The 12,321-nt window shown below is 39.1% G+C and overlaps 1 protein-coding gene across 25 annotated transcripts in view; it reads left to right on the top strand.

Moving 5' to 3' along the window:
* Window positions 1-8,089, top strand: part of EPB41L3 (erythrocyte membrane protein band 4.1 like 3) — a 102,837-nt gene extending 94,748 nt beyond the window's left edge. For 18 of the 25 annotated variants that reach the window (XM_071804228.1, XM_065832276.2, XM_065832270.2 and 15 more), the window contains 7 exons: window positions 9-131; window positions 662-1,036; window positions 2,075-2,206; window positions 2,626-2,724; window positions 3,816-3,896; window positions 4,161-4,277; window positions 5,516-8,089. In XM_071804228.1, coding sequence (XP_071660329.1) covers window positions 9-131; window positions 662-1,036; window positions 2,075-2,206; window positions 2,626-2,724; window positions 3,816-3,896; window positions 4,161-4,271 — 921 coding nt within the window. In that variant the 3' untranslated portion in view covers window positions 4,272-4,277; window positions 5,516-8,089. The remainder of the gene's footprint in view (window positions 1-8; window positions 132-661; window positions 1,037-2,074; window positions 2,207-2,625; window positions 2,725-3,815; window positions 3,897-4,160; window positions 4,278-5,515) is intronic. The other 7 variants (XM_065832280.2, XM_065832279.2, XM_065832278.2 and 4 more) reach the window with 2 other exon arrangements.
* Window positions 8,090-12,321: the final 4,232 nt, after the last annotated feature.

Raw genomic sequence — 12,321 nt, 5'->3', positions numbered from 1 at the left:
CTATTTAGACTAAACAGTCCACCGGTGAAAAAACCTTGGATGGTTCAGATATCTTCAGTTTAATAGAGTCTGCCAGAAAACCGACTGAGTTCATAGGAGGGGTTACTTCTACTTCACAGAGCTGGGCTCAGGTGGCCGTTTGATTCCCTCCATCGACGTTATCACTGCACGCCGATTACTTTTGCTTTTTTTTTTGTTTCCTGATTTTATGTATAACTTGGAACCTATATAAGTAGTGCATGTATTGGTGTGCTTTTTCCTTTGTTACAATAGACCACGATAGAAACGTCACTGAAAAGAAAAATTAAAAAAAAAAAAAAAGGGAGAAGGGGTTTCTCTCATTTCACTTCATTTTGGTCATTTTGCAGGGTGCTGTATTTTGCCTTTATAAAACTCACACAAAATCCCAATGAGAAAAACACTGCAATTTTTCTTCACTTCTAAAAATTGTGCTTCTTGCTTTGGTTTTCATTTCTTCTATTGTGAAAATGTCCTGAGAGTGAAAATCCATACAATGTGAGAGACATAAATTGGCAAAATGTAATACCCTTTTTTTTTTTTAAATTTATGTTCACAGAACATGAAGCTGAGGAGCTGTTGCAAGTGGTACTGTCTGCTTCTGACACTGATGTTCTGGGGTTTTTTTTCTCTTTCCTTGCAGAGAATAGATACAACGACATCTCAGGAGATAACTTCCAGTGAAATGAAGCAAGCAGCTCACCCGCCCCAGGATGTGGTGAAGAAGGTTGTACAGGAGACTGTGGTTATCGAGGAGAGGCACGGGCCGAGTGTGCAGGCAAGCGGGGATCCTGCTAAAGCAGCCGGACTTGTGCTGGATGCGGTGACTGCTGTTGTGAAAGGGAAAGATGGCTCTGCTGAGACTGAGGGGGCGAAGGAGGAGAAAAGGGAGGAGGCTCGGAAAGCCCTGACCAAACAAGGAGTTGTCACTGATGCTGCTTCTTCATGTGAGCAAGTAGAGGAGCACAGTACGACAGTCCACCTTCCAGGGTCTTTGGAAAGAAAATCTCATTTTGAGGTAACTCGTTAAATCGGTCATGTCTGTGCTGAATTGTGAAACATAGGCAGTAGTGGACTAAGCTAATTCTTGCCATGGAAAGCAAAGTGTACCAAGCTTGTACGATTGCATCTTTACAGCAGGCAGGTTTTTTTCTTCTCCTACTTCCTCCTTGTATGGCACCTTCAAGGCTTGTTGCTGGTTTCCGTTATTGGCAAAATGCCAGGCCTATTTTATTTAAAAGCACTTTTCATGCTACAGAGAAATGCTTAATTCAGTGCCATGTTATGCAATGAATAACAAGGATTCATCGAGTATTCTCTTTGGAAAAGTCTATCAAAATTGGCAAAGTTCATGTGTCCTCAAAAACAGAAAATATGGGTTTTTTTTCCATGTTTACTACAGTTGTAAATAAATATACTGTGTCTTAAACAACACAGGTTCCTTATCTTAGCCCCATTACCAAAATTTGAAGGACTGGTTTGTGGAGGGGTTAAAAAAAAACTTGTGCTTTTTTTTCTGAGAGCTGAATGGAAGATTAAACCTGAGTAGCGTTCGTTCTCTTGCCTTTTTAAGAAGATGTATAATCCCAGGACGCTGAGGTTGGAAAGGACCTCTGGAGGTCATCTGGTCCACCCCCCTGCTCAAGCAGAGTTACATAGAGCCAGTTGCCCAGGGCCATGTCCAGATGGCTTTCAGATAACTTCAAACATGGAGCCTGCACAACTTCCTTGGGCAACCTTTGCCAGTGCTTAATCATCCTCACAGGAAAAAAGTGTTTCCTGCTGTTCAGAGAGAGCTTCTTGTGTTTCAGATTGTGCCCGTTGCCTCTTGTAGTATTTACGTCTTTTCTAATGTTTGTTTTCATGAAATCCAGGATAGTGCTAAATGTTGCCAACATTATGTACTTTTATGTACCACTATAATTAAGATAATTTTCTCTCTTTTCTTAAATGCACTTTTTAGTTGTTCCTCCTCCTTTCTCAAGGGAAAAAAAATACTCTGAGAAATCTATAAGCCTTACTAAATGTTTCAATTCCTTTTTTTTTGTTCACACAGTCACCACTTGTGAAGACCGAAACTATCAGTTTCAGTACTGTTTCTGCTGATGGGGAAAACCTTGAAATTTCCACAAAGGAAGTGCCAGTAGTCCATACAGAAACAAAAACCATCACATATGAGTCTTCTCAGGTAAGAAATTCTGCAAAAGCCAGGGTCTAATTTAAAATGACCTTAAGGAACACATATTTCTTCACCCATTTTTAGTGTATGCCTTAGCGTAAACCATTCTAACCTGTTCAAGTACTAAATATTAGCATGAGAAAGATGTATGCAAGTGCAGTTTACCTGAGGGTGACCCTCATGTCCTGGCCTTTCAAGAACATTGATGACGCTACAGATTTCAATGCCTCAGCTTTTCATCTGTCCTTCCAGAAGGAAAGAGGAGTCTCCACATGAAATGCTGACTCATGATCACCCCAGTAGCAGTTATTTCCCTATTATTAGATATGAAGAACAGTAGAAATAGGGAAGTTCGGCGAGTCCAGTTATCACCTCTCTGTGCTCAGAAAAATGTTTTTGATGATTGTTTGTCTCTCTTGGTCCTCTAGGTGGATTGTGGTGCTGACTCAGAACCAGGTGTATTGATGAGTGCACAGACTATCACATCTGAAACTACCAGCACTACAACCACCACACACATCACCAAAGTGAGTCCTCAGAAAACAGGGAAGGGTTTTTTCACAAGGGTGTATGTTTTCTTAGCTTCAGTTCTATTATGTACTTTAAAATGTAGACACACACTTATATTTTCTGGACAAAATCCTGCCTATTCTAGGCATCTGTCTTCATTCCCCTGTCTTTGGCTCTGCTGGCTTTGTTAATGCTCAATCAAGGACTTGACAAGAGTCCTAAGAGTCACAAACCCTTAGGGTATGTCTATGCAAGGACAAAACATTGCTGTGCAGAACACTTGAGTTAGCTGCAAATACTTTCTGGAACTGGAAGCAGTGTAGCCACGTTGGCCTTGTATGGTAGCCAAGAAGCAATAATTTGCCTGACATGAGGCTTCCTTGATATGACTGCACTGCCTTTGAGTCCTGAGCTGTTATTCCTGCACAGTGTTGAAAGCACATGGTAAGTCTGTATCATGTAGTCAGAACAGGACAAGAAGTTGGCTAAGAGGCTGCAGTGGCATTGCTGGGTGGTACCCTAAGGAACTTGCCCACAGACAGGCAGAAAGTTTATGGCTGCACAAACAATGATGTTGGGTCTTCCAAGTTCCAAGACAACATCTAAATAACAGTTCCTAAGCAGAAACTTGTTAGTGCCATGACATCTCTTCTACCAATATTCGCCGAGGACAGAATTTCGTCTTTCTGCAGTGAAATTCACCCTTCAGTAGAGGAGCTATCGTACCACTCTGTATATTCTTCTGAAGCCTGCAGTTGGACTTAACTAGGAACTAATATGAGCCGTCTGTATGTCCATTCTTTTCTTCATGGGATGATTTTACTGTAAATACCTGCCTTTTTTTTACATAGAAACATCTCTCCTGACATGTATACAGGTTGATTAGAATCATAAAATAATCTGTGTTGGGAAGACCTCTGGAGGTCATCTAGTCCATTCAGAGCAGGCCAACTTTAGAGTTGTTCTGGTTGCAGTTCAGGGTTGTCCCCTCTGTGTGTGCTGTTTGAGGTAGTTCAGTCATGTCTGTGTTCCTGCACTGACCATTTCTGAATGAACAGAAGCACTCTTTAAAGTAAGTTACTGACATGCATTTGTCCCTCCCATCTAGACTGTGAAAGGAGGCATCTCAGAGACAAGAATTGAAAAACGAATAGTCATCACAGGAGATGCAGATATTGATCATGATCAGGTAAAATCTATAAACTGCTAAGGGATACCCTGAAAACTGCCAAAGAGAACATTTCCAAACATTGCTTTAAAAGATACTATTCATACCGGAATGCCTTAAATGAAACTGGATTAGTAGTTAAATCAGTGATGGTATATTTCATATATTAATCATTTTCCTCATTTGTAAATTGTGTAATATCTCATGAATCTCTCCACCTTGCTACTGATCATGCATGTTCCACCTCCTTTTTGTTTTTGCCCTTCTGTGGTTTCCTTGGGATAGGCGCTGGCTCAGGCAATTAAAGAAGCCAAAGAGCAGCACCCTGACATGTCAGTGACCAAAGTAGTGGTACATAAAGAGACAGAAATCACACCAGAAGATGGAGAGGATTGACCACAGGTAAGAAGACTAGATGATTTTCCTAGGCATTTACTGGGCTGGCATGTTGTGAGGGTTGTTTTCCTACCATAACTCACCTCTAACCCTTTGCTTTCTCTCACTGGCATTTACAAGTTGCATTTGTGCTGGTTATCAGTTCTGGTATATGAATGTAAAGCACATTCAGCTCTAAACATCTTTCTTCATTTAATGGTGCCAGCTAGAGAAAGAGAAACTACTCATTTGCTTTTGTTGGCTCTTTGAAAAGTCCTCATTGTCCATGCTTTGGTACAGTCTAATTTTCTGATTCTGAAGTCAAAAAAATCTGTTGTCTGCTTTTATGTCATTTAAGAACAAAACCAATTTGTTCTTAAAGGTATGTATTTCATTTAAAAATGCCAATGTTTAAAAATACCAACAGCTGCTTGATTAATGTGCCATGCAGATATGTTACAAATTAAGCTTTAATTCCCAGCTTGCAAAGATATGGTCCAACTTGCTTTTGATTTTTTGTTTAAACCCAGTGAATCAGTGCGTCAGTATTTGGATGTCTTGGCTTGTCCCTGAAAGAACATTTTATGTTTTAAAGCAGCATTGTTTATCAGGATGAGATGATAATGCAGCTTTTCTTGTGTGAAGCTTTCTTTCCGTAAAGGCATGCTCTCCAATTGCGGCTGGCTAAACAGATGTCTTAATACTATGATATTTATTCTGTGTGTGAAAACATGTCATGCATACTAACCGTTAATGCCAGCACCATTGCACAAATTGCTTTGAATGCTATGCAGAAGGGGGTGGGGAAAAAAAAAAGCTGCTTGTCTGATTTGTTTAAATCAATAGCAGCCTTTTATTCTTAAAACAATATAAATTTGGTGTAAGTAGCAGAGTGTGATGCACAACACCTTTTGAAGCTTTTTTGCTTACCTGCTTTTGGATATACAAACCATAGGAAAAAAAAAATTGGAATTTTGGTATGTTATTTATTTGGAAGATGGAGCCAGTCACTGAGGAGTGAGTAACCATGATTGTTGTGGTATTCTGCTAATTGTTTCAGAAACAACAAATTGTGTCTTCCTTAAAACTCTGTTGATGTCACTAATTCTTTCCATCGGCATCAGTGGGCTTTGGATTTGGGCCAAGTTGCTTATCCTGGGATGATGCTGTTTTCAAATAGCTTTTGTTACTCGAACAAATTGACAAAATCTCCTTTGCAAGAGAGTAGTTGCTTCAAATAATTAACTCAGTTCTCTTTCCTGCAGGAATGACCTAGTTTGCATATGAATCCAGACATGCACACCAGTAGGAATACAAGAGCCTATACGGAGTCTCAGTTCCAACCTGACTGACTTGTATCTGTCTATGGAAAATTTCCGTACAGAAGAATTGATCTTGACTGTTAATAAAGAAACTGGCAGAGATATCTTCCCATAGAAAGCAATCTGAATCAGCAGCAGTTAAACAATATTGCATGAAGCAACGATAAAATTACAGAGAAGCAGCATTTTTAATTTTCTTAAAATGTCTAAGTTTTCAGCTATACCTGCACGTTCATAAACAATATAAACAGTGATCTCATGTAACACATAAACAGTTCATGCCTTTCACAGTTTATGAAAGTCTAAACAAATTAAAATTTGTTAGGTGGCAAGCCTTTTGTTTACAGATATTGTAAATGAAGATTATCCCCAAAATGCTAGAAGCTGTATAGGTACTGTGTATAATGTTTTACCACACATTAGATGTGCCAATAACACCGTTTATTCAGTAAACAACTTGAATCTTATATTTGTTTGATCTGGTTTTATTACTGCCCGATAAACGATGATGAATCTTTACTCTTATCAAAATATTTAAATGCTTACGAAGTGTGCTTTGTATACCTGACTGAATACCTTATGAGGTAGTAATGATTTTAGTATACTAACTTTAAAGATTTTTGTCAGTGTGGTTCAGAGTCAGCTTCCAGTCACCCTTCACAGATCCTAACCTTGTAAATTATATGTAGTTATTTTGGAGAAAAAAAAAAAAAAAACAAACTGTATTTTACTTAGTTTTCAGCATTAGAAAATTATTAATCTGAAATAACCATGATGGTTTTCTATTGATTTCCCTTTTGTTCTCAAAAGAAAAAAAAATCTGTTTGAGAATCTGGTCAGCATTTACTATCTAGTTCAGAGTCAAGCCTTAACCTGTACAGAACATCCACTGAAAACTCGTTAGTGTCCAGCTATAATACCCACTGAAGGGATAGCATCCATTACACTGTCAGCTGCATCACAACACATGGTGAATGTATGTTTCTGCATAGTGAAATAAAAGTGGTAAATGCATCCAAAATTGTATCGTTCTGTGTCTAAAAGCACCTAGTGTTTTTTAATAATTAAAACATTAAGTTGACATTTGTAAGACATCACAGGTTTTACTCATCTGCAGAGTAGACGCATTTTGTCTTCAGCGGCTGAGCTTGCACTGTACAGACAGTTGGAGTTAGCAGAGCATCCGAAGGGATGATGACAGTGTTCACCTTTGGGCAAACGATGTTGGCAAAGGAAAAGGAGTATTTGGTTCCTTCTGCTTTCTCTGGCTGTGTACCATTTCACCGAAGCTACATGAAGGATTTAATGATTGCTTATAAAGTAAAGGCCAGTAGTGCTTGATCCAGATCCACTCTCTGCTCTGAAACATGGAAAAAATTATCTTTAAACCAGGATTTATCTGTTCCTTTTTTATGCTACTTTGCCACATCTCGTTGACACTCCCCGGTAGTTCAAGAGAAATTCCTAACAATTAATTCACTGTTCAATATGTATTTCCTTGCAGGATTGAAAGAAATGAATACAAGCAGACTTTTCAGGACATAAAGGGCCAAATTTGCCCTTCATTGTTTACACAGGGCTCCCTCACATTGAAGTCAGTGGATTTGGCTTCAGTGGAGAGCAGGATTTGACCCGGTGACTTGTTAATAAATGTTTATTTTCTTAATTTAGAAAGAAAAATAGTATATATAGAGAGAATAACCTGTAGATAATAATTCAAAGTAATATCCCAAGGCTTTTAAAGCTTTGCCCTTAGTCTCCAAAATGTCCTACTTCCACCACCCACTCTTCATGCCTTTAATCCAGAGTGTTAACTATGTAACTCCCCTTACCACCGTCCTTGCTTACCCCTCGCCTCATGGCCAATGCAAAGATTACAGCCTGTTGTGATCTTTGACGGACCTCTCTTCCTCCTCCTGGTCCAAGAGCATCTCTGTTCTCCACCCTCTCAGTGACAGTAGGCTCAGCTCCATGGTGCTGCCAGCACCTGGCAGTATCCAGGAATGGAGGAGGTACTCACCCTGTGTCTCAGCAGATGTCATGCCAGGTCCTCACTACTGCATCAAGAGTTTAAAAATAGACTCTGAAGCCATATTGATCTTCCTTCAGGTGCCCCTCATGTTGTCAGCTAAGAAACAGCATTGTATTACCTCAGAGAGATGCGAGGCGACTGCACAGCCTTCTCTCCAGAGTTAGTGTTATGTTTTAGCATGGCTTGAGGAGATTGTACTATGGTGATACTGCACAGTATGTACGCTGCCTAAAGATATTGTATCGTAAGAAGTTAGTCTCCTTAGGATGCTCACCGCTAAGATACAGCCTCAGCGTGTGCAAATTATGAGGAGATAAGAGTGGACAGGCAAGGACACCTTGGTGCCACTGTTGGCAGTAGACCCTTGTCTGGGGGATGGTTCCTGGAAGTGATAGCTTTGGTTTTTGTTAGAAACTGTTTCTTGGGTTGTCTGCCTAATGCTGTGCCACATGAAATAAAGAACACCTGCCTGTTTCTACCAACCATCTTTTGTCTCTGTCTCTTCTCATTTATTGTTGGTCTTTGTCCAACTTCTCAGCGTAAAACAGCTTAGAAAACAAATCATCAAATCTTGTGTTATTTGAAGGCACCATAGGAACACAGACACCAGTAGAGGAGACAGCCTCACTTGGTGGAACTGGAGTCACAACTTCAGGCCGTGAGACCTGGCTGCGCTTCACCATTGAGGTAAGGGACCGAAATGGCCAGGCAGGGCTTTGCATACTATGGAAGACTGGGCATAGCAAGCAATCACAGCAATTGTGATCATTACATATACAGAAAGATTTAATACTTTGCTGTGGCATTTTTAAGACTGTTTGGAATCACTTAAAATTTATCCCTCAAGTTTTTTAAGGCTGTCCCATCACAAATAGCGAATAATGGTGTTCTGTGTTCAAGTAGCTCAGAAAAATTTTAATGGGCCTGTAAATCCAGATATTAGATCAAAGCAAGGGTTTAACAACTTCATCTTATTTCTTCCTGGAGCGGATTTAGGCAGCTGGTAAGATGATATAGCTCACCTGTACAACAATTTATATCTGCTGAAATTTGTAGTTCCATATAAATAGTTCCTCATGGCAAATAAATAGGCTTCGATTTGGCAAACACCTTGAGATTTGACAAATCTCGCTGCAGATTTCTTACCTTAACCCAAAATAGTTCTCTCAGCTAAGATCAAAAGACCCATTACAAGCTTCAACTTTACATCTTTGCTCTTCGCAGGTAATAAGGGTGAGGTAAAGAAACCCGTTCCCCTTTTTTATATGGGAGCAATAATGGTTCAGGTTCTGCAGAGCTAGGAATCAAACCTTAATTTTTAGTCATTTTTCCTAGTCTAGTCTATTAAAAGTTTGCAACATGTCTGAGGCAATGCTAAGATACATTGCAAGATTTTTTTTTATGTTTGTTAAACACACCAGCAGCACATGATATACTCTTAACTGTATTGCTCAAACAAAATCCTGTTCAATCAAACTGACTGGCATCATTTTATATTCTTAGTTACCATACACTCAGAGACCCTACAAGAGAAAATGTTCCTAAGGAACACAGTTCAAACTAACACCAAAGGAAACCTCATTTTCATTTGACTTTAGCTATTACAAAGCGTTAAGAAGAAAACGGTGTTTTTCAAGTTACATATATTCCAAACTACAGTTGACTGTTTTGAAAATTCATCTCAGCTCTTCTGTATTGTTAACTTCAAGGAAAATCCTTCACTGAGTAATTTGCTATTCCCAAGTCTTACATCTACTTTCTCCTAAAGTACATAAAAGGGTAACATTGGATAATGAGAGGAAATTAAGAACAGTTGCTACATTCTTTTCTTTCCCTTCTCCTCCATTACATAAAGAAGCAGATATTTGTTTTCAGATATTTTCTGTTGATACTGAACCTCCTTCAGTTGACTCTCCTGATCTAGTCTCTTGAGATCCCTTTGCAATTTCTTTTGCTCCTGACATCCACTATCTGTAGTTACAGGCTTCAAGTGTTGATGTTTTTTTATGGCTAACTAAATGTCACCAAACAAACTCTCCATCAAGTGGAGTAAGACAAGTCCTCTCGAACAGGATCTGGGACTTGGTGAACTTGAAAAATGCTTCCTATGACAACAGGAGCTCAACTGGACCTCCTGAAGTCCTCTATAGATCCCAAGGTATAGTGGTGGTTTGAGGTGCTATGGATGGACTATGAGATGACTGTAGGTGGACTAATGGATGAATATGAGAAACACTGCTTTGCACACTTTTTTTAAAGAAAGAGGAAATGAAGCACTTTTCTTAAATCTACAGATTTCAGAAGTGCTATCAGTCTTACACCACAAACGATGGTTTGCTGTACCTTTTGTCATTAATGTTATGCCACATCAGGGAAGAGGTTGGCCATGGCTGGTCTGGATTCCCTAAGAGCAACACAGAATGCCAGCTTTCCTAATAAAAATTTTGTCATGCACTTAAAAAGACACAAGTTATCCACATTACAGGTCTGTCACAAATAGGGATTTAGTTTTAAATAAAAAATGAGGCATATTCCTGATGACCTTTGAAGATCCCTTCCAATCCAAACTATTATATGATTCTATGTTTTTCACAAATTACTGTATTCATTAACTGAAACCAAATTATTCTGTTACCTTGGAAATACTTTTAGGCCTTGTTCATAGCCTAAGTTACTGTAGTTTATGACACTTGATTCTCTCCTCCACTCTTACTTCTGTCTCCCATTCAAGAGAAGTCCTGTTTCTCAGCTAGAACTAATGGCTGCTGTAAAGATCTGTTAGCAGGACATCTTCAAAAATCTCAGTCAAGTCTCTTCCTTCTGATGCTCCCAAATGGAGCTATAACCTCCATAACTCAATGATCTCACTCTTGCAATTGAAATGACCATCACTCACTGTAACTAGGATTAATGGCCTGTCTTTGAGAATGTTTAGAGTGACATAGAGGGAAAACAAACAAACAAGCAAAAGTACTGACACTAGAAATCATTTTCATTTTTAAACATATTTGATTTTTATCTGAACACTCTTATCAGCTCTGTTTTCTCCAGTATAGAACTTCAATAAGAACCTTCTATACCTGCTTCTTTTTTGCAGTGTTTACTAGGAATTGCTTCTTCATTTTCTAGAAGTGTCTTTGCCATCTGCTTTGTTGGTGAGGTGCACCATGGCTCTTCTGCACACAACAAAAGCTTGGGTTACAGTGTAAACTAACCTGAACTGCAGAACACAAATCCCAGAATGTGGGGGGCTTTGGAGCTGCCTGTATTGCAACCCGGAATGGTGTATTCCCACACCAGTCCTGCCTTGCAGTGCACGTTGTTTTGAAGTGCTGGGCATGTGTTCTTTGGTGGATAATCCTGAGTGACTGTAGCAGAAAAGATACAATATTAGACAAAACACATTAAAGGTTTCGGGAAAGGCATATCATAAATCATACAACCAAGCAAAGAAAAAAATGAAAGCAATATATCTGAAGATACAAAAGCAGATAATTAAGAAACCTTCAAAGCCTCTTCCAGTAAGAAGAGTACAGCTAATATGATGCTCACTCCTTCCTTAAATCAAGAGTGCTGCTACCACAGATGTCCTTCCTCGATGGATTTATGAGGTTGTTTTGCAGACATTGGTTTTTTGGCCAAATTCCACTGATGGATTTGGCATATGAAGGCTTCTAAATGCATTTAAATTCCTTTAGTCCAATCTCCAATCCATATAAAACTTAGAGAAATGCAAATCTTGTTATATAGTCACAGAGGTGTTGACAGGCAGCGCTCGTCCTTAGAGCTCCTAAATTCCAGGCTACTGGACAATTACACATACACGTTCCCACATAATATTATTTTTTATAACAGTATTGCTATGAAATTGTCTTTGAATATGCATTAAACAATGGATTTTGGTTTGGTTTGGTTTGGTTTTCCATTCAAAATGCCATCTGGTGATTGAGAGGTCACAAACTTATTTTTTCCCTGCAATCAGATGCAATATGTCAGTACAAAAACTTTTTTTCATACCAGTCTTTAAAGGGAATATGTGACATGAAAACACTGCAACATGTGGCCTACTGTCACAGAAATAAAGGACTGTCTTGAATATCTGCATGAGTTGGTCCTGTGACAAGGAAGCTTCTGCAAATTCTGGGAAGACAGCATGTAACTGTGTCTTATCCCTCCACTTCACAGTTATTTTAAATTATCTTTCTTTGTCCCTTCTTGCTTTCTTTCATATTCTCCAGCTTAACCCATCTGTATATGATCCATCAGGCCCCTCTCTTCTGCATCTTCTTTCCAATTTCTTTCCTGGGTTTTGAGCAGACTGCATCTGCTGTTTCTTTTTCCATTCATTCTACCATTACATCCTATCCTACTTATCAACCTCCTTTAAAGTCCTGCTAATTCTCTCTGTCCTGCAGTCTTCCCCACTCATCCTTAGTAAGTTCCACTCCTACAATGGAAATACATCCAACCCTTTAGTACATATTTCTTTGCTTTCATATATCTCTTCAAATTTCAGCCTTGGTTCATTCTTCTTATCACTGATGTCTTTCCCATGACTGTTTTTATCAAGCAGTACTCTCTTTGATTTTTGTTTATAGCCACTTTCTCCCTCTTCAGCCATCATCTGATCTCTTTCCGCATCCGCCCATTCTCTCTCACATTGACACTTGGCCCTTTTATTTTTTCTGGTCCATTAGCTTTGATGGGTTGTCATCTG

This window comes from Patagioenas fasciata, chromosome 2, assembly GCF_037038585.1.
Source record: "Patagioenas fasciata isolate bPatFas1 chromosome 2, bPatFas1.hap1, whole genome shotgun sequence".
NCBI lineage: Eukaryota > Metazoa > Chordata > Aves > Columbiformes > Columbidae > Patagioenas > Patagioenas fasciata.
Note: the sequence above shows the minus strand (reverse complement) of the source record. Positions and strands in the feature narration are given on the sequence as shown.